At 46.3% G+C, this 22,523-nt stretch overlaps 1 protein-coding gene across 6 annotated transcripts in view; it reads left to right on the top strand.

The window, feature by feature from the left end:
• HPS4 (Hermansky-Pudlak syndrome 4 protein) overlaps positions 1-22,523 on the top strand; it is a 63,040-nt gene that overhangs the window by 36,848 nt on the left and 3,669 nt on the right. For 2 of the 6 annotated variants that reach the window (XM_037427781.2, XM_037427773.2), the window contains exons 2-10: positions 7,820-7,967; positions 8,542-8,638; positions 10,678-10,818; positions 12,830-12,937; positions 14,179-14,310; positions 15,183-15,277; positions 17,215-17,284; positions 18,083-19,501; positions 21,768-21,900. In XM_037427781.2, coding sequence (XP_037283678.2) covers positions 7,820-7,967; positions 8,542-8,638; positions 10,678-10,818; positions 12,830-12,937; positions 14,179-14,310; positions 15,183-15,277; positions 17,215-17,284; positions 18,083-19,501; positions 21,768-21,900 — 2,343 coding nt within the window. Of the gene's footprint in view, positions 1-4,905; positions 5,062-5,147; positions 5,197-7,819; positions 7,968-8,541; positions 8,639-10,677; positions 10,819-12,829; positions 12,938-14,178; positions 14,311-15,182; positions 15,278-17,214; positions 17,285-18,082; positions 19,502-21,694; positions 21,901-22,523 lie in introns of those variants that run through there. The other 4 variants (XM_037427787.2, XM_075889273.1, XR_012894231.1 and 1 more) reach the window with 4 other exon arrangements.

Below are 22,523 nucleotides of genomic sequence, written 5' to 3'. Positions count from 1 at the left end.
AACTTTTGGTGTGTCTGTGGATGTTGTGTTCTGTCGCAATGTTCTGTTGGATTGTAATTGATGTTCACTGTCTGTGAAAATAAATTTCTCTAAACACAAGCAGAGGCGTGGCCATGTGGTGGGACATCCGCTTGCCATGCAAACCACCCAGGTCCTATCTCCACGCGGACCCAAACGACACTGGTTCGGCCCCCACTCTGACCCATGATTTCTTCACCAGTTGCTTTATTTGCATCGTTCTTGATTTTTGGGTCACGTTTAAGATGATGATTTTTTGCTCACAACCAACGACGCCGACGCCGAAATTACTGCGAGACAAACTCTTCAACGCTATCGCGTTAAGTTGGAGCAGTAGGAGGCACAACTTGCCAGCTCGGACCCAGAAGTGTAATAAGCGCTTCTGAGTCGCGTAAGGCGAGTGGTGCAAGCCAGTGGGGCCCTGAACTTGGGGCCCCATCCAGTATCCTTCTGAGTACCCTCTTTTCTACCCGTTCCTTTTAAAACAAGGTCCTCTTCCTGGTCCTTCTTCGTCTTCCTCTTTCTACCACTCCCTCTGTCTCTGCAACTTTAGCTCGCTCTCTTCTGTGGCGCCTTGTGGTATCAGTTAAGTCAACATGAAGCCGGACACGAAGTTAGGTGGCCATTGCCCAACATATTTCCATCCTCTCCAAGAAGTAAGAACCGAGGCACGTACGGTGCTGTTGCGAGTGTGTGTACATGCACGCTGGAACGCAGAGCCTCAAATGGAAGCCGACTTATCTCGAACCACTCGAATGTGCACACGAGCAAATGTAGCGCGGTTGCAACTGAGTGGACTTCAAGTCTCGACTCGTCTGCCTATGTGCGCCTTTCGTGTGGACGTGCGCGTGTGCTGTTTATTTAAATGTTCGGGTATATTGTACCGCGTAATCTGACGCAGCGCAAATATTTCTCAGACAAGACTCGAGTGGCTTTTTCTGGAGAACGTCACTGAAACATTTCTTGTAAGCAAGAATCTCGACCTGTCTGTGCTCAGTCAGACATGAGAAGGATAGCGCAGTGCATGTATGCATTGCTTTGGATGATACGATGCACAGCTAAATAGCACCTGCGATGTGCAATGTGCGTCCAAATATCAGCAAGAATTCTGACAAAATAAAAAAAGGAACGTTATAGCATCGCTGTGCTTTTGGCTACACTTGGGACCGTGATCTAAAAATTAGAGTGGGTGGCTGTGGCGCGCGCGTGTGTCTGAGAGAGAGAGAGAGAGAGAGAGAGTGTGTGTGTGTGTGTGCGTGCGTGCGTGTGTGTGTTCCAATAATATGACTTTATGCTTTGCCAATTGCGTAGCCTGCATTATCAAATATGTCACTGATCCTTTTTGTGTGTGTGTGTGGGGGGGGGGGGGGGGGCGTGTGTTAACTAACTTGCTCTGTTCAAATAGGGTGGTTTGGCACCTGTGATATCACCAATACTTCTTCTACTTAGCATATTGTGACTACTACTATTGCTGCCACCTTTAAACGGCTACTTCATTTTGGAACATACGTTTCAGCTTCGTATAGTACTTACCCGCCAGCTTCTGTGGTTCATGGACCAAGGGCATGGCTAGGAAACCTTATCAAGTTTCCAGCTGTAGAAAATTTCGAGGGCAAACAGTTGGGTGGAGGACATGTAATATTGTCAACAGCATACGAGACCGCGAGTGATATGAGCAAAGTGTCCGACTGCCTAAGTCTTGCTTATCGGCCTGAGAGGCTCGCCGATATAACTCCGAACATTTTTGGACTGTGACACTGGTGCACCCAGGCTGTCAACACCTCTTGTGAGTATAGCAACTTCAGACGGGTGCCCTTGGTCGAGCGATTCATTGCCACCGTGGCCCTTAGTGGTCTCTAATACTTATATTGTCGTAAAACGTGGTAAACGTCCACTATAGTTTAGTTATTGGTCGTGTGTTGACTGTGGAGAAGTTTCGGACAAATTCACTTAGCTTGACATCCTCCGCGCCCCCACGGTGGCGCGTGACGCCAAGGAACACTAACCAACAGAGATTACAAGCGTCCGTACGAGTTCTAAGTCACTGCTTGTGGGGAAATGCGGACATCTACTCGAACTTGATTTTCCATCGATGCTTTCGATGCTTGTTCCAGGCTCGTGCCTTTGAGCGTGTTGACCTTTCTGAGCATGCGCTGTCTCTGAGGAGTCTTCCTCGAGATGAACATTTGCAATGAAGGCTGTTACATGAAGATCTTAGGCAGGCCTTCCTGGGGAACATTTTTCCTGGCTTTCTCGTCTTGGCTGCATTTACCTTGTGAGCACCTGCCATCTTCCTCCACCTCAGCTTCGGCTGCATCATTCGCTGCTGCGATTCTGTCTTGGCATGGGGCGTTGGCCGGGATGCAGCCCGCACGATCCGATTTTCTCACTTCCTTGGTGTATGCACTTTTCTAGAAAGGCTATAGTTCATGAGCTATACAGACAGTAGGCTTCTGTCTCTTCACGGCCGTTCCCTTTTTTTCTTTTATTTTATTTCTTTCCGCTTGTTGCCGTGGCTGTCATTTAATTCCTCTGGTAACAAGTAGGCACGTAATTGAGGACTGCCTCCACGAACATTGCCAACCTTGGTGAGTACTCATCCTTGGTATTTGGTGCAAGGTAACCTGAATTTCCAAAGGCATTCCGACATTCGATCATATATCATATATACGTCCACACAAACCCGAGTTGCCACTCTCTTGTTAACTTGACGGGTATCAGACGTTGCCGAGGACTTTGGAGGCATCGAATAGGTCTCTAGAAGTTCGCTTTGCTCTTCGTTGTTGGTCTTTTTTGTTCTGTTCTTTGTAGTGGGAACGTTAGTTTGTCTGCTTCTGCCACATTCTTCTATTTGTTGTAGAGTTGAGCCGTTAACCTTTGAAAATATCGCAGTTGATAAAACATTGTCTAGATGGTTGCGCCACCAGTGAAGAGAGCACTTCCGCTTGCACTTCTGTTCCGATAATTAGCATTATGGTTTCCAAGCGAGCCTGCCGAGCATTTAACGTATCTTAAATCTCATATTAAGCTACGAGTTTTGTCGGAATAACCTTACTCACGTAAACGTCAGCTTCCTTCTTTTCTGAATCTAAGTGGCCGATGTCAATCGTATTTTCTACCTCTTTATTGATCCTTTTAGAAGCTCGAACTCGTCTGTCAAAACGTGGCGAATGTTCCGCAACTCACTCATTTGGGCGCGTCCCAGATGCAGGAGACTTTCAATGCTGGCGATGGCTTCCATGATGGTCTTTCGTACGTGACTACGCCTTTCGATTAGGGCCTCCATAATCCGGTCCAGTGTCGGTAAACGTAGAAAAATCACTGACCGGCTACGCCACGAGGCGAAGAAGGCGTCACCGTGCTACCTGTCACAAAGCATCGCATAATGAAGCTGCGAGCGTCGTCGGCATGTCACGCTCCATGGTCACGGGCATGCAGGGTGAGGCCTCGCACATGAGATTCCCCCACGGTGGCTTCACAATAGTCTTTACGGCTACGTATGTGGTCGAAATTCGTGAATTTCGCTTCGTCTCACCTTCGAATTCCCTTTCTCCCGGGTTTCGGCACCAAATTGAGAAAATGGCGAGCCGCCGTCGCCATGGCAAAGCCCACCGTTGGCTTTCTCATTATTCGAATACTCCCAAAACTCAGCCCAACCGTCCTGCCTCGACCCCATTATTCTTCTTCATCTTTATGTCGGCGCCACAGACAATTTCCTACATTGACTACTGCAGAGCTCCCATCACGAAACAGAGTTCAGGGTTGAGTTGTATTGTCTTCAGATACGAGTTGAACTGACTCACATATACGCAAGTCTTCGTGCGGCTGACGTTCATAGAAAGGTGACATGACGAGCTGGAAGAGATTAACAAAGTTCGAATAAAGAATGCCACCATACTTGACTCTTCTGCGAAATGGACTTGCCTTCGTGAGGGGTATTTCATATATGCAAATTTTGCCTTGTTTCGGACATCTTGGCTTGAAATCTTCCTGCCTGTCTGCTGGGACAACAGTCTCGTGTGGAATCAACCTAGGTCAGGTCACTCATCGGTTTTCATTGATCGGTTGCCTTGTTGTCTCTCTCTCTCTCTCTGTCGGAATGACAGCGTATATAGCTTGTAGTGCGGTAAGGTATATCACCTCTTATTACATGCAGGAAGATTTCTCTGATTGATTGATTGAATCGATTGATTGAGGATCTCGTTATCTCTTTCAGAATGGCAGTACTGCCTGCCGTGCGGAAGCAGTACATAACATATCACAGAAAAAAAATTGATGGCAAATAGGCTGATTAATTGGTTGATTGATTGATTGATTGATTAATTGATTGATTGATTGATTAATTGATTGATTGATTGATTGGGTGAGTGAGTTATTAATAGATCGATAGATTGCATTGTTATCTTTGTTAGAATAACAGTACTTATAACAGCCTTGCATAACATCTCACAGAATTGACTGATTAATTGATGCTACAACAGGTATTAATTTTACAACAGTTTGCATTTAATCGTGCTTGCATTACGCTAAATCAAATCAATACCTTAGACCTGGTGTTAACCAGTTTGACCGGCCTTCATTATTCAACCTACCACAGCTGAAATTGGAAAACGAGAATTTCAACCGTTACCCTCGAAAGGGGGGGGGGGGGAGCATCGTTTGGGGCATTAAACCTCCTTGAGGGCAACGCGCGATCTGAGGGGCCGTTCGCACGCTCGCCTGCTGCTCTCGACTCACAGACAATTAAAACAAGCGCCGAAGATTAGATAATGTGGCGCAGCGTTATCGTCGTTTCCTCCTGGCGCCGCTAGTCGATATACACGCGAGCGGGCTCGCCTGTTGCGTCCGACACGATTACGTGCGTCCACCTCCAAGCAACACCGGTTAAGCTTAGTCGGCGAGTTCAAACAGCCCGTGTATAGTGCGTATCGTGACGCCGTTCCTGTTTTGTTGTTATTTATTTTTCCACTGTCGCCTGTGAAGCACTGTGGATTCGACATGCTCGAACGATGGGTCACAGATTTCCGGACGGCATGATGTTCGGTACGTTACTATAGGAAAGCGCCGTGCGTCGAACGTTATTGGCACGTTTCTCGTTGTGTCAGTATTCGTATAACGCGTGACGCTGTGGTTGCGTTCTGATAATGAGCCCGAGACGAGATTTGTCAGGGCGTTCAGGTAAGGCATTGATTGTTTGCTCTAATTAATTAGTCGGTCTTGCAATCAATCGTATGTATGAATTGTATGCATGTAAAAGGGTCGTATTCCTGCATACGCCTGTATCAGGTAACCAGCTGAACTTACATCTGCAATTTTTTTTTAATTACGCGTTGTTTTTATAAGCATGCCTTACTTCCACGTGCTTGTGTAGTTGACTTTTTTTATGCTGGGGCTTCTCGTGTTTTTTGTTAAAATATCGGGAAGAACTTGCGCACGTGTTTTTTTATATGTGTTGTGTAATTATACGGCACTTGTGTACACGTAGCTACATACGCCTTTTACAGGTCAGTCAATATACTTGGTACGTAATTTTATTTGCGTGCATTGACGCAGCTGCGCATAAGCAACTACGCCGTTTTGTCTATGCGCGCCACACAACATTGTCGTTCTATTTTTTTCTCTTTTTTTTTTTGCTGTTGTGGCGTCTTCATCCCTGTGCCTGCATCATGCCATAAAAGCGTTTGCACGTTGCTTTCGTAATAATGAGGTTTCGTAATATGCATCAACTGTGCATGCGCGTGTGAGTCTGTGTTGTTCCTGACAAAATAAACGTTCATCTAAATAAGTATGCCTCCTTCAAATTCGGAATGTATTCTTTTATGTAAAATCGAGTGAAAGGGGGGGGGGGGGCTTGGGAACGTTTAGTTGGGCGAGTTGGTGTGCTTTTATCTGAGCGCTGTAGTCTGTCTTTCCTAACTCATCCTTGTTTTTATCACTCTAGTATTCAAGTTGGAACGGGACGGGGGGGGGGGGGCGCTTTCTAAACCAAATTGACAAAAATACATGATATAGAGGAGTTTACAGAGTCTCCCTCTGAAACGGAGCCTCCTCTACATGACAAACATCGGAGCAACGCAGTGATATCACAGTAACAATATACAATGCACAGAAACTACGCATGTTCTGATGATTAATCATTTATCTAATCAAGACGTAAGTTTGGCGAGTTAGTTGAAGTTCATTTCATTGGAACATGGTGTTACTAGGCGAGACACAAGACGTACTATGCACACCGCTTCTTGCCACCAGTCTATAAGTAATTATTTCAAAGGTATACTTACTTCAGCACTTCGGTTTGGCGTCAAAGCCTCAATAATATTGGGATGCACTCTGTATTGTGAAGCCTGCGGATTGGTTTCGACCGCGTGGGGTTCTTTAACGCGCACCTAAATTTAAGTACGTATAGGTGTTCTCCCGCCTTTCGCCTTCCAATTGAAATGCGGCCGCCGTCCTCGAGATAGAATACGCGCACTCGAGTAACTGCAGCGAGACAGCTTATCCGCTGAGCTAACACGTTTGGTGACATGCCCTAACAATCGCTCAAGTAAAGAGTAAGTGTACTGTAATAAGCTGTCGTAATTAACAATGCAATTACGTGCATGCGTGACCAAATGTGTACGGATGGTTTTCGTCCGTCCGACTGGGTGAAATGTGCAGGACGACGGCCTCCTCAGTATACATAATATGGATACTATATATGCATACTGAGGATGCCAGCCGCATAGGTGGCGAAAACGTCTGTGTAGCTTTTTGTTATATATTGTTGTGTTAAGTCGGAACATATATTTAATCCTGTGCGATGGCAGTGAACGTTAAAGAATGCCACATGTTACACATTTCCGGGGTACTCCACTGCAGCGTATCTCGTAAACGTGTCGTGCTTTTGGGACGTTACACTCTAGCTATTATAATTCCTTGCGCAGTTTAAAATTTCGCTGCACCCATGAACCGACTAGCCCAACGAACATGCCTTCCATCCGGAAGTTGTAAGTTCGGTTCCTGCCGGCTGCAAGTCTCATTTTCGTCCGCTTTAACTTCTGCACATTGCCGCCTTTGGTTGGGTGTTGCTTTCACAAAGGTGTACTCCTTTGTGAATGCAACAGCCAACCAAAGGCAGCATGGCAGGCATCGGTATGGCAGACACCTCTATACATGCGACTCCTGCGGAGCTGAAGAGACCATCGAACACGTCCTGTGCAGCTGCGCTTGCTACAACACGCAGCGATGCCAGCTCCGGATGGTTTTGAACCAACTGGACTCTAGACCATTCTGTGTGCAGAAGGTTCTGGGACCGTTGATTGATGATTGATTGATTTGTGGGGTTTAACGTCCCAAAACCACCATAGGTTCTGGGACCGTGGGCGCCTGCCTCGATTGCGCAGAAAGCGACTAAAGTGATCCTACATTACTTGAAGGCTACAAACCTGAGCGACTGCCTGTAGACTGCGTGTGCTCCCCCGAATGTGCTCGTGATTGTATGCACCTTTCTTCTCTCTCTCCAACCTCTTCTCTCCCCTTCATTCCTTCCCCAGGACAGGGTAGCAAACCGGACGTGCGTCTGGTTAACCTCCCTGTTTTTCCTTGCATCTCTCTCTCTTTCTCTCTCTTTCGCTCTGCGTCGTAAATAGTACATTGCAGTTAAGACTATGTCCCATATACTTTCCTAGACTTCACTGCCTGTTGCTTTAGTTACGTTGTGCCTAACAAAAAAAAAAGGGCCCTCTATAAGTTCCTCTTCTTTCGTCACAGCGCCTAAGGTGATATATGTATAACACACATAATCAAACCTCCACTTTCGCAGTGGAGGACGCCGTGGCCTCGTTGTCCGTTCCCTGGAAATGGGACATCCTGCACCGCTGGAAGCACGCCGACTGGCTGCGAAACAGGAGGCACCACCCGGCCACCGCCGCACTCCTGGAGGACAAAGGCGCGGCCGGCGAGCAACACTGGTGAGCAGCGGCCATATTCCTCCCACTCGTCGTTGCGCTCTTTGGACCGAAAAGAAGACAGCCGATTTGTAACCTTGACTACAAGTCGGAAGCAACTATGGCTATAGCTTCAAGGGGTATAGCAGAGCCGCTTTGAGGAACACTTGCACACGCCTATCATTTTCGTCGATGCCTCGCTACAATGCGCTGAGGACATCTCTAGCAGCCGCTCTAGCTCGCGTAGAGAAGAGACCGATGACGGCAGACACCATTCTGGAACGTCGACCTGAGAGGTCATCCTTGGTGAAGGAGACGAAAGCGCTACTCAACTTGGAAGGCAACGAACTTGCACCGGCGATTATAAACTTGACGTGTTATGATGACTGCAAAGTGTGACTTTGTGTACGCGCTCTCTCATTCTTAAAAGGTAGATTAGAGAGAGGGGATAGTTGGGGAGGGCGAGTTGAACCGGGTTTGCTAAATGTACACTCCGGGGCAGCGTTCACACGCCCTTGTCTCTTTCTGCGTTTCGCAAGTTTTAACAGCAACGAGTTTTGGTTATTTATTTATTTATTTTTCACCCTCTCTCTTTCAGTTTCAACGATCGCATGTTTCTTGTGTACGATCGCGACCTTTGCACCAAAGAAGAAGATGACCCGAGTGACGCCATCGTCTTCTTTCATCCGGCTAATGTAAGTGACGATATTGCTGCTCGTGCGTTCGTTTCACTGCGGTATAAGTGATCTTGAAAACAGTTCCACAGCGGTTTCGAGCCACTGTAAGAAAATGACAGCGTGGTTCACGCTGGTATTTTTGTGACGTGCATTAGAGTAAAATACTCTAAAATGCCGTCTTTCTCTACTAGTTCTTGACAATGTTTTCGGCACATTACTATCGTACGTATCTCCTTAAAGTCGCCCTGCAACGCTTTCTGAGCATGGTCAGAAAACGCTGCCAATCGGTAGTCGAGGCTCCAGAGAACACGCGAGCCAAATATTATACCGCAGCACGTGGCCTGGAATTCGCAATAGGTTTTCTATAATAATAATAATAATAATAATAATAATAATAATAATAATAATAATAATAATAATAATAATGGGGTATACGACATAACTGTTTCTGACAACTTGAGGTTAGTTAACGTGCGCCTCCATTTCGTTGCGTTCGGGTTTCTTGCGATTCACCCCCATCGAAATGCTGTGGCACGAGATTGAACCCGTGATCTGGAACCTATAGCTGCGTGACACTTTATCTCCAAGGCTTTTTTTTTCTTTTATTGCACCTGCTGAGTTATCACGGCGAGCACGCAACGCATTTAAGGCGCATTTGACTTCCCAGTTGAATAATAATGAATCTGCAGTCTTTGCACTGCCGTTTAAATTGTGCATTTCTACAAATTGGCGTTCTTACAGACCAAATAGCTAACAGAATTTGCGGTGTGTAACATGGCTGGACTAATCTCTTGTATTTTCTTTTTAGCTTTGGGCGTCTATTGAATTACTAATCTGATACTGCATTCTTCATTAGGCTTTCTTAGCTGACTACGGGCAATACTTCTGAAGTCGTCATCACCGTCATCTAAACCAGGGTTGAGCTACCTACGGCTTACGAGACAATATTACAAAGCTTTCGGCACGATTAAAAGCCACGAAATATAGGGGCTTTAGGCAAAATGCGAGACCCCTCCTCCCTCCCCTCCTCACTCTTCTTATCTGAACTTCCCCCCTCACTTTTTTCCTGACCCCTCCCCCCTCCCCTTGACACTTCTTAACTGAACTGCCATGTCGGATAAGCCGAAAAATATGCGTTCTGAAAATATACACAATTTATATTCCAACATTTTTTAGAATATTGCCAGATGAATTTTTGCTTTGTCTGCAAAAAAAACCCGCCCCCACCCGTCCGTCCCCAATTTTCCACCTTCTCACTTTCCCATTTTTCTGTGGGGAAGACGCGAGCGGTATACCGCGTGACTCCGCTCCACCAATAGAGACGCTCAGAGCTTGTCACCCACCCTTGCTTAAAAGTTCTAGCGGAAAGATAAAGTAATCTCACTGTCCTTTATTTAATTCTGGCGGTTCAGGGACATAAGCATCAGCTTGAGTCAACATTTATTAGTAATTTCAGCGGGTGGTGTTGCGATTGCAGTATCTCAAGACAACCGATACCTTCAAACGTGCATAAAAAATGATGATACTGATACATTTCTTGCGAGACTTATCGCGATCACAAGATAGACAACGAGTATCTAAGACACTTGTATCTTCATTAGCGTGCACAGGGTTCTCCTTCGAAGGGGGAGGGGGGGGGGGCTTATCATGTCAGTGTGGTGGTGGTAGTGGTTCTTGAAGAAGGGAAGAAATACGCTTGATTTCTGTCTTCCATAAGGTGATACGGCTGAGTGCCTGATACATGCCTCGTCAGCCGTGTTCACGTGACTCACCACGTGATCGCAGCTCCGTCTGCTTTCTCTGCCACGCCGGTCCAGTGTCTTGTTCAGTCGCTGTGCCACGGTCGTGCGATGGAAGGAGTGAGCGAGCGCGCTGCGCCGCCGTCATGTACGCATTTGAAAGCTTGTTTTACGGCGGACTTACCGCAGCTCCCCAGCGGAGAACCAAGCGCACGCCTGTGGTTGCAAGAGATGCCAGTGGGAAATTCTATGGCGTCGGCGCAAGCCAGTGTCGAACACCAGGCTCGCTCTTGTCTGATACCTCGGGTGCGTTCGCAGATGGCGCTGGAGCAGAAGTGCGACCTGAGCTGCCAGCTGGTGGGCGTGGTGCACTTCTTCAACTCGTGCTTCGACACGCCTCGGGCTATCGAACTGAAGGAGAACAAGGTCGCCGTGCGAGTGCTCGACAACTACATCGTCGTAAGTACACTAGTGTGACGTTTTATTTATAACAACGCATTGTTTGGGATATCGTTAGCGCGATTGTTTAGCAACGGCTACTCCTTTCCACGGATAGAATTCTTTAAAGTCACAGCACTCGAATAAAGTACATGAAGGAGCACGTAGGTCTGCCGTATCGTATTAAGATGAAAGCCTTTGCGGCCTCGAAAATTAACCGGCGTTCCCAGTCGGCTGCGTCAACACTCGAGTGATGTTTAAAAAAAAATCACACGATAATGTCATCATGGCCTCACAAAAACCCCACCGCGGTGGTCTAGTGGCCAAGGTACTCGGATGCTGACCCGCAGGTCGTGGGATCGAATCCCGGCTGCGGCGGCTGCATTTCCGATGGAGGCGGAAATGCTGTCGGCCCGTGTGTTCAGATTCGGGTGCACGTTAAAGAACCCCAGAGGGTCAAAATTTCCGGAGTCTACCACTACGGCGTCTCTAATAATCATATATGGTGGTTTTGGGACGTTAAACCCCACATATCAATATATGGCCTCGCAAATCACTAAAATATGTGACGTCACGTAACGTACCGTCACATGACGACATCATCTCGTGACATTGTAGGGTGGTGAAGTGTTTTGCGAACCTTGGGGCAGAAAGTTTTTGAAATGCGGCTGGGCAGGAATGATCACTGAAATCGGCTGATAAGATAAAGAAAATAGTCGGCGTGATCTGCAGTCATATAGGTCAGTACATTAGGGACACTGTGAGTTTTTCTTCTGTAGCTGTACGGTAAAGTCACTCCTTGTGCACGCAGTGACTGATATCGCACGCCGATAAAATCCACATCGTGCATTGACAATTTTTCTACTGTAGCACCATCGCTTGGTTACACCAGCGACTCGGACGTCGGAAACACTGACGTGGAACAATTGCTGACACTTCGCGCCTTCACACCCGTAAATTTGGGCTATTCAGTCGCGTGGTAGAACAGTTGACGTGGTTTTCGTACGACGTAATAATTCTCAGCTAGTCTCGGCGCCACGAGAAGACACAATCAACTCTTCTTTTCGCGTGCAGATAGATACCAGCTTTCCTGCTTGTCGGTCCGCGTTTTTTTTTTTCTGTGGTTGCTGCGGCTTTTGTTTCTTGCATCGCTGCCTGCTGATAGCCCTACCTTTGTTATCGCTACCCCTATCGGCCATATTGTCCAGCGACTTTCCGCAGATACGCACGGTGCATGGTGTGTACACACTTTTGTATGACATCTCATTAGCATTCGAACGCTGATAACAGCTATAGCTCGTGAAGGCGGAGGCGGTCGAGAAATGGTTTTGTTGAAAGAATTTCTTACTATTGGCATCACATTGGTAACTTCGCAATAATAATAATAATAATAATAATAATAATAATAATAATAATAATAATAATAATAATAATAATAATAATAATAATAATCTGGTGTTGCACGCGGCCAAACCACGTCATTTAATTTACAAAGTGTACACAAGATCTCCGTAATCACATAATATTGCTGGGCTTCCATGCTGTCAACTGTGTTCATGTTTTTATTCCTTTACTAAGATATGACGGACAAGTATTTTTAGGTCGGCCAGTTGGTTCACGAACGTTAATTGTGGGATAACAGCGCATGCAGACGACGGGACGAAAAACATAAAACAGCGCTGTGTGTTGTACGCCTTCGTCCCGTTGTCAGCGCTGGTCTGCCTCGACGAACAGTAGGAAGCCGCCTACAAAATATAGAGAAAACTGCGGTGCCCCTCCACCCTATCAGCGTGTGAACTGTTTTGTGTATGCACCTCAAGCCAACACAAGCCATAGAGCACCAAGGCTGAAGACAGATTGACGTAACAAACGCTTGCTCTGTTGGTGTGTCAATGTTTCCTATAGAGTTTAGTGCACTGCAGTGTGTTAGCGCTAAATGAAGCGTTACCAACGCATCGGACTTGCAGTTGTTGACCTGGGATGTTAAATTAGGTAACTTGATTCGACTCATAACCTTACTTTTCGACCGCAGATCCTTGGAGGAACCAAAAACCTGTCGAATTACGTCCTCCAGCAGCAGATGGACTTGTTCGTCAGACTTCTCCGGTTTTACCACAAGGGACTAGCAGACATGAAGGAAGTGAGTGTTGCTTCAGTTTATCTAGTCACGGTGAATACGCACCCAATCTTATCCGAACAAACCAACATTACTTGTCTTGCCTCAGATCCTCAGTGCTCGTTGACGTTGCCGGCGGTTGAAATCCCAGTTTCATCTCATAACAGTTTTTACGCTCGCCCTATTTTTTTTTTCACATTTTGCAGTCTTTTTAAGAACACCGCGAAGAAAGCGAAAATAGAACAAAAGATAAAGGTTACGTCAGGGGTCTAATCCACGATTTTAACGTGAAGCGCTTTTTTCGCACCTGGTATGTCTTCATTCCGTAAAAATTTGACATTCGCGCTGTTAGCTTGTCTGACAACGCGCCACTAAATACCGATACATTTAAGTCACCGTTGAAGGAAATGATACGCAAAAAAACACACCATTTGAACTTTTTTATGCGCCACAAATTAAAGGGTCAAATTGCGAGACGAAGTAAAGAAGTTACAGGAAGTTAGGTTAACTTTAGAATGGATAACGGGTATTGTTGGTTAAGTATATTCTGAGACGAACGACTCAAATACGACGGTGACTTCACGAAAGCTAGAATGTATATCCGTAAAATTTGAAAAATGAGATCCTGTGAGTGTGTGTGTGTACTTCCATATGAATGTCGTAGTCTTCGAGCCTTTCGCTTCAAATTTTGTCAAAATGAACCGACGCAGCAGTCTCGGGGAGAAATTTCATTTCGTGACATTTGAGGCTCACTTTTTTTTTCTTTTTTGAAGCTTCTCGTTTTATATTTTATTTATTTACAAGTACTGCTGTCCCATGCCTGGGACATTGCAGGAGCGGGTACAGAAAAATCAACAAAAGCACAGAAACAAACAATAGTGCGCACAAATTTATGTGACTAACACATAAAATTTTTCCCGAACTCTGCAGTGTTCAGTCTACGCAATGCATCATCAAGCTTGTTCTAAACCTCCACCACACGCGGAAAAAAAGAGAATTTGAAACAATCCAAACGAGACCTGAAGAGTACAAGGTTCAAAGCGTCTGTACTACGTGTTGTACGCGCTGGTATATCAGCGAAAGATAAGGGCGCGGGAACGCGGGTCATTTTGTGTACAAAAGCAAATGAAATCAGTCAAAGCTCGTGAAAGACCGTTCACCGTTGCTGAACTAATCCAGATTAGCGTTGCCATTCTATGTGCCACCTCGGAAGCAGGGCGTATTTAGACTTGCTGGCAACGTTGCCCGTGTTTCGCGCAATGCAGGTGTGTTCCAGCGGAGAGCCATTCGGCGAACGGGTGCGAGAGTTCTGCAACTCCTGCCTCCCCGTGTGCTGTGGTCCGAAAGACCGGCTGTCCAATCTTTTCCAAGCCGTGCCGACGCTGAACTTGCCGGAGGTAAGCAGCTGTGTTTTTTTTTTTTTTCAATGACGAGCGCATTCCTAAGCGAAGCTTATTTAGGAGTTGCGGCTCTCGGCGGCGGCGTTGTTCAGGCGAAACCCGACGCCGACGAGCGTACAGAAAATGCAGGCGAACAAAAGTTCAGCCAGTGAAAGTGCGCCGCTCAAAACGTGTAATTGCGTAGGCCGTTTTTCGACGATCGAAGCTCTCTGTTGATCGCGAGTTTGTCGGTGACCCGTCGTTGTTTTTTTTTTACGGCAACGTAATCGCTCACCTGCGGGGTCACTTATCATTTCACGTTGCCACATTTCATTGCTGCATTTTAACGTTAAGTTTTGCTGTTCTCCGCATGACCGTAGCTGTTGCCTTTAGCAACTGATGTGTTGCGCTGCTTAGCACGTAACTGAAGGTCCAATTCGCGCATGCAGGAAAGAAATTTAACAGTTAGGAGGGAGCACTGCGGAATAAAAAAGAAAGAAAGAAAGAAAGAAGGAAGGAAAGAAAGAAAGAAAGCCACGCACACTCCTAGCTTCCCTTCCCCAATTTCCTCCATAGGGAAATAAAGTACTCTTTTTTTTTTCTCTACAGCAGGCAAACCATTTGCGGTGTTCGTTAGGTTGACCTTTAGTTTAGCGCAACCATGCCACCTAACCCGGCTTTCCACCCTGCAGTGTGAAGTGCTCGTGCGCCGCAGACATTTCCAGCCTTCACGAAAGGACATCTAAGCCCTTTCTCGTAACCTTTTTGTGCCACGGAGAGTTTTGAGCATGTCGCATCTCGCTAGATTTTCTCGTTAGTTGAACGCCAGTTTCGCGCGTTAATCTTTCGGTCTCGCGCGAAACGAGCGTTGCTCTTCTATCGCCACGCAGGCGGCGTCCCACGTCTACGCGAAGGGTTACACGCATCTCGAAGAGCTGCAGAAGATGCCCGGTGTCCTCGCCAGCTGCGTCGTCTTTGATGAGAGGTAAGTTTACGATCGCTCCTGGCCACACGTGACCACACACCACCTGGAAAGGCTATACCATCGTCTGCGTCCAAACAGTGCCTATGTTGACAGCCTACGGTACCGCTTCGGTCAGTCAGCGAGTCCGTATTGCAACAACTGTGGCTCCATCGAATCTGTGGAACATATATTGGTTGAGTGTAGAGCGTATGCTGAGGAGCGTGCGCTTTATGAACGTTGCATGCATTCTATAACCGAGAGAACTTTCTCCCTTGACTGTGTATTGGGACCTTTAGCCTGCTCCACTTTACAGAGGCGTGCTATGAAACTTTTGTTTGCGTACTTGGACAGCATCAGTCAGCTAGACAAGCCGTAGCTGTAGCTAGACACCACGAAAGAACTATTAACGCGCGTCCTCATTCATTGGTCAAGGAGGTGGCCTTTTCCTTTATTTCTTTCTCTTCTGTCATCTATATTCCCAATTTGTCTTTTTTTTTCTCTCTCTCTCTTCTTATTTGTACTTTCAATCCCCTTCCCAACGCAGAGTAGCAAGTCAGCGAATTTTACATGCCGGCTAAATTATCTGCATTTCAATAAAGAGTTCTCTCTCTCTCTCGTGAAAAAAAAAAAGAGCCGTGGTTTAACGCGGTTAAACAAAGCCTCACGGGCGATAGAAGCAAATACCGCGCCAAGCATGCCGCGTCGGTGTCCCCCACGCCGATTACCCCGTGCTGCAAGCGGCTGCCCGCGTTGCCCACATTTCTTACCATATTGCCGGCACGGATGTTGCTTGGCAGGATTTGACGTCCAACTTCCGATGTCTCTAAGCGCGCCCGCCCCTCCACTCACGGCTCTTCCGAACCGAGGTGTGGACCGGAGAGGAGAACAAACCATCACAACGCATGTCCGTTGCTATGACGACGCACGTACTACTGGTTGGAAGAACGGGAAATTGACGTCGGCTGAGATCAAAGTTATTTTTTGTTGTTGTTGTTTATGCCGAACGGAGAAAATGTCTAAAAGGATTCGGGGTGCGTCATAAAACAAGATAAGCAGTGCCTTCGCGGATAGAATGCATAAGAACGAGACAACACACACGGTGGCGTTAGGGCTGAATTCTTCCCTTGTGTATTTTTTGCAAGCCTTACCGTCTATGATGATTAATTATTACCTACTGGATTAAATTACTGCCGTTCTCTAGATTTGCGCTGTTGGTTCGGTGCTCAAAGCATATAACAGATCGTTATCTACGAATAAAACAACTCGTTAAAGCGTGCTTCTCTGCACAGATACTCTTACCAAGAAAAAGCCAACTATACGAACGCTTTTTCATGAAACAACGTTCCCACTTTTCGCCGTGTTATTATATATCATAAAAGATTTTCAATAAACCCTTTTAACTTAGTATGACTCCTTCAAAATCTTCTCTGTAGTGTATTTTGTTTGTAAACTGCAAAAGTTCTGCTGTAAAGATGCGACGAAGAAAAATGAAACCATTTCGTAGCATGACTTGAAGAGTAATATGAATAGAGAACACAGCGCTGAATTCCTTGAAATACATGCTCACGCGTACTCGTAAACGAATTTGTATTGTTTAGACAAAGGCAATAATTATAAGTAACATCAGAAAATTTACTGAATGGCAATATGCATTGCCTTTTTGCTTCATTGGGGAGCCAGGAACTAGCTTTACGTAAAGTGTGGTCTACCCAAGTTTGCGCATTTCTTGTGAGTGAACTTTGGTAGCTAAATATAGAAAAATAGAAAATATATTTGAAGTTACCGCCCTCTCCTTTCTATATTATTTTTCTAAATTACAGACCAAGCTGCAGAACATTCAGGTAAAAAGGGAGACTTTCCTACGAAAGCCAGGCTTTTCAAAATGTCAAGTTCACTTGATGTTCAATAATTTTCACTGTCACTTCTCAACATTTCAATGGCCTGTTCTTGTATTTCAGAGTGCTGGCGAGTCAGTTCACGCCCGAAATAACGCAACTCCTGCTCCTGGCGGCTACCTCTAAGGAAAGGGTAAGTCACGAGGGTGAAAAAGGTGGCAAACAGCACTCAGATGTTTGGGTTAAGTCAGGACTAAAACGCCGAGCTCCTGTCAACTGTCTCAATACATAAACGAGAACTCGAAGTAGATGGACGCCGAATTTTGTCAACTGAGAGATTTTGTCAGAAATTTTCCACGTAGCTTTGTCCTACAAACTGATGCCCGACAGTTTTCTCTTTCAATTGTTACCCGATCGTCTGTGCCGTTTCCGTAAGGCTTACGAATGTGTTTGGCCTGTGTCTAAAGCCTCGCAAGCTCAACATGAAAAGTGTGTTTGGAGGATCTTTCTGCCACACAGCAATAATCGCCATCTATTTGGCGCGCTTTTCTTGCGTTATTGTTGCGCGTCTGCTACTTCCCAGTCGGAAACGGCCAGTGGCTGTCAGCGTAGCACGCCCAATGTTACGAGCATGCATATATCGAGAAAACAAACGCACGCAATGCAGGTGGAGAATATTCTTGAGGGGCTGCAAGACGCAACAAATACTTGAGTTTGCCTTACAGTGTGGAAAAAAAAAGCCTCTTCATATTCTTTCTGAACTTTTGTTCATTCACTACAAATTCCATTTGTGTATGCTCAGCTCACTGAAAACTAATGAAAAGGAACATTTGAAGAACACTTGAAGTGTCACTGTATTCTTTCATTGGCTTTCACTATTCATTCTTTTTTGCACTGCATCATTTTATCTGACACTTCTAGTTTTGCATTATTTCACGTGGTATTTAATGGACACTGTGAAAAATTCTGTAACTCTTTTTTTCTCTCGCAGCTGGCAATGCAGGACGTCCATGTAAACTATTCTATACCCCCTGCCGTGCGTCTAGTGAACGTCTACCTACAGGCCTCATGGCTCAAGGATCTGGCCGTCATCAACAAGCAGTCCAACGAGAGCCCCAAAGAGCTCGACAAGTACGTCGACTACGACGACAACGCCGCTGACGACGAAAAGAGTTCATCGCGGAGCACGAACTTGATACAGGAACAGACCGCCTGCCAAGACGACGATGGTACGCATCGACTTCAAGCCATGGAGAAGGAACCCGAAAGGGCTGACTCGCTGAGCGACGTCGACTCCGCCCTGTCGTCGCAGACGACCAACCACTCTTCGACGTGCGCCCCCTTGGCGTCGACAATACTGCAGCTGACGGGAAAACGGAGCCTACCGGACAGTGACTTCCTGTCGGACTTCGATTCGGCGGAGGACGCGTCAGATGGTGCGGGACCCGACGCCTGTCTCAGGCGCCTCGCCGAGCTCCAGTACACTGTAGCCGATTGCCTCAGGATCTCGGAGGAGAACCTGGCGGCGGATGGAAGACGGAAGCGGAGGACGTCAAGCAGGAGCTCCAGGAGAAACCTGAGGAAGTACGTGTCCAGGCCAGACTTGAATCGCGTCCTCAATGACATCGACGAAGTGCAGGGCCAGGAGTACGCTTCCACTACCGTGACACCGTACAGGCACGACGTCGACGTCAACGTTTTCCAGGACTATGACGCCGGCATGGGGTTCGACGCGGCGGGACTGTTCTACCAGGCGCAGACGATGCAGGCCCCCTCCTTCATCAGCCACCTCAAGAGCCAGCAGGCGAGAGACACTGCTACGACGTCACCGAAGGAGGTCGCGACGTGCCAGTCTAACAGCCAGGTGCTGTTCGACCTGTACGCCAAGAAATTTCAGCGGGCGTTGACGAAGTTCAGTGATGCGTGCTCATCACTAAACATAGGTAAGGAAGTGGCCTCTGGAAAAAAAAGTCTGCTCAGCGCCCTGCGTAAGACGTGCTTGAGGCCGCCCGAGCCCAAGGCAACTACAAGATCAGACCAAGGTGTTCCAAGGCAGAACGCTCTGAACTCTTTTGATCTGCCACCGGTGATTCAGGTTGAGCTGGGCGAAGCACTTGATGTCCCCGTAGAAAAATCTAATCAAACTTTCAGAAAACACAAGGACGACAATGGTGGCTCCCTCCGTTTCAGCAGCATGCCTGCACAGGAGCGACCAAAAAGTGAAAACGAACGTGTGCGTAGTGCTGAAGACATTGATCGGTGTACTGTGCTCAGTGATGATGACGAAAGGACATATGCAGGGTGCGAGTTGATAAGGACAACGTTGTTCGTGCAAAGATATTGCAACATGGCGTGCCTGGTGTTGCTGGCAGACGCTGCAGAGGAGAACGAAGCTTTCATCCATTCACTGGTGAGGATTTCACGAGCGCAATAACACGATATCAGTTATGGATCAAACAAAAATATTTGCTGCCAATTTCCCTCACTCATACCATCATCTTGATCTTTATCCATTGCAAGATATAAGAAAGGCACCAAAATTCAGTGTTTCTGGTTGGTGCTATAGGACCTCTGTAGCTTTGATGGGTTTCTTGACAGCTAGAAGGTAAGCTGAACTAAAAAGAAAAAAGAAACCTCTGGCCTGCTTCGCATTAGTGATGCGAAGACTGCCGAAACCGTGAAGCTGGAAGGCCGGACTCGACTTTTCTTTCAGTTTTAACTTGACTTTTCTATTATCCTTAACTTGGCTTTATACCCTTACCCTCCCTGTTTCTTGCCCCCTCGTTGCTTCTCCTCACCCTCTTTCTCTCCCTTTTGCTATATCATACATCACTACGCTATCCTTTACCATCTCCCCTTTCCTCACCCTTGCTGTACGCTATACGTGGTTATGCTTTATTTTACCCTCTCCCACTCACATCACTCCTCACTGTCCCTTACCTTTCTCACCCCTTCATATACATGGCTGTAGTATGATGTACCTTATTCCTAATTTCGTGATGATGATGATAGTTTCAAGGGGTCGCCCGACATGGACGAAATTCAAGCCTAAACAGCTCCGCTGTTAAAAATATCTTTAAGTGTCCCACGTTGAAAATATCTTTAAACATCGTACTTTCCCCTCGTACAAACTGCGCGGGCCTATGACAATTTTGCTGCGTAAGCTACACTGGCGGAGCTTGAGCAGTTTCGAGTAGCTTATCGAGAGCCGTGCTGCCCATGCCCGAGCAGCAGTGACGTCAAACGGGGCCCAGCTGGCACGCCAGAGAAGGTCCGGAAGCCCCTGTCCGTCCGTCCGTAGCTCACACTACATGTATCCTGGCATAGTCGAGCTAATATAGTTCAACGCTTCGAAAATGAACCAAGACTAATCCAAAAAAATTCGTTGGATGAACAGTTTTTGATAATCATTGATATAAAAGAAAACTTAAGAATCAACATCACTTCGCAGCAAATTCATTCACAACAACGAACTCATACTGGCTTCCTGCTTAATTTCGGCGGGGCTTTACGGCAATATTGATGCTATTGCAGTGAAGCCACAGTACGAGGTAAAATAGGCATATCAAGTGGGCAGATTCGCTATTGAATCACGTGGCAGTCACACGCAGTGCCTAACAATCTGCAGACTTATATTTACGGCCATGGCATGGGCAAGTTATCCTTGCGTCTGCGCGTTTGGGGAGAATTAAAATTAGCGGATGGCACCTGCAGCTGTGGGCGCACAAAGCACCTCTTCCAATGATTTTATACTTAATCCTCTGCTTGTCACATTTGTTTCGTGAGCCGAGGTATAAAAAAGTGAATCAATTTGGCTCATTCATCAACCTCGAATGTGTGTTGTGATTGATCAGCAACTGTTTACTTAACACGCTATTAAAAATTTTCATAGGTGAGATGTGTGCTATGCACTCTTCCAATTCAGTTCGTTTACCACTAAAGAAATAGCTTTATGAATAAACAAAATGCAAGCACAAGCTAAAGGTACTATAATAAACAGCAAGGTACATTAAATACTTATTGCTTTACTAGCATGCTCGCAAAATTGCAAGGAGAGTGTGGCAAAATCAAGCATTACTGTACTTCACTGGTATCGTAAGTTGTGTGGGTTGATACGGTAGCATGGTGGCATTGAAGAGCGAAAAAGGTAACGAACAAAAAACTAAAGAGGCGATGTGGGGGGGGGGGGGGGGTGACCGAGTGCTTGTCATGTCTCCAATTTTCGTATCCATCCCTGTCCCTCTTTCAGCCTCACTGCCATCATGTTACTGTACTTTCTGCATGTCCACGTCCAAAGCACCGTATAGCAAATACAGCATACGAACAGCACTTAAGTATTTGTTTAAAAGCTGGTTTGCCACCGACATACATGTACACACACACACATTGATATTCAAGTATCACTGAAGTCCTTGTACCCCTGCCACCGCTATTCATCACTGCCAGTGGCGTAGCCAGGGAGGGGCACACTGGGCCCAAGCCTCTTCCTAAAATTTTTGTTTGTTTTTTGCTGTAGCATACAGAGTGAAAATTTGGCATTTAAAATAGGTGCCCCCCCCCCCCCCCCAAAAAAAAGGGCTGCCTACATCTTTGATCACCGCAGGTATTCCTTTCACGTGCGATTGTGCAGCTTGTTTCACAAGTAAAGTCGTTGACGTCATCCTTCGATGCTGCAGTGGAGAAGATGCATAGCAGAACTCGGTGACTTGGAGGTGGCAGCAAGAAGTTGGCAGCACCGAGACACTGAGTCTGCGAATGCTACAGTCTGCGCCGAGGTGTGCTACAACAGCAAGCTGCGCAGTGTCACAGGTGAGAAGTATTTGGTTTCCATTGTCAACAGGGATGTCAAGAATTGTCCAGTTAGCCCTTTGTATCTCACAACCCATCCAGTAGTGCTGGTTAATATTTTTTGCATATATAGAATAATCATACCTACGAATGTGAGAATAAACCAAAAAACTGGCAAATATATATTTTGTTTTAGAAGAAAAGTTACCAGATATGTGGATGCTGGGAACACCAGCTGGGTCCAGCATTCTTCTCCATTATAAAAGGAAACTTTGCCTTGCCGACAGCTCTACTTCAATGCACTACGCATTATCACTCTCAATACATACAATAATCAATGTGTTCATGACCAGTCCAATGCATTCATCGCCAATGTCATTATCATCCTCCTCATGATCATAATAAACATTCACGTGGCCACTCATCGTTCATTATTGCCATCGGTGTGTTAATCCTCATGTCCAAAGCTTTCAACATCAACATTAATATCATCAGGTAAGACCCATTTGCTTGCCCATAACTCTACCCTAATGAGTTCAGCATCATCTCTCTCATCATTGATCATTACCAATATGTTCCTGGTTCAACAAACTGAATGCTTGCATCATCAGCAGTAGCGTTGTTCAAGAGGCTTTTGCTTGTTT

Source organism: Rhipicephalus microplus, chromosome 3, assembly GCF_043290135.1.
Source record: "Rhipicephalus microplus isolate Deutch F79 chromosome 3, USDA_Rmic, whole genome shotgun sequence".
NCBI classification, from domain to species: Eukaryota; Metazoa; Arthropoda; class Arachnida; order Ixodida; family Ixodidae; genus Rhipicephalus; species Rhipicephalus microplus.
This window is presented reverse-complemented; position numbering and strand designations above follow the sequence as displayed.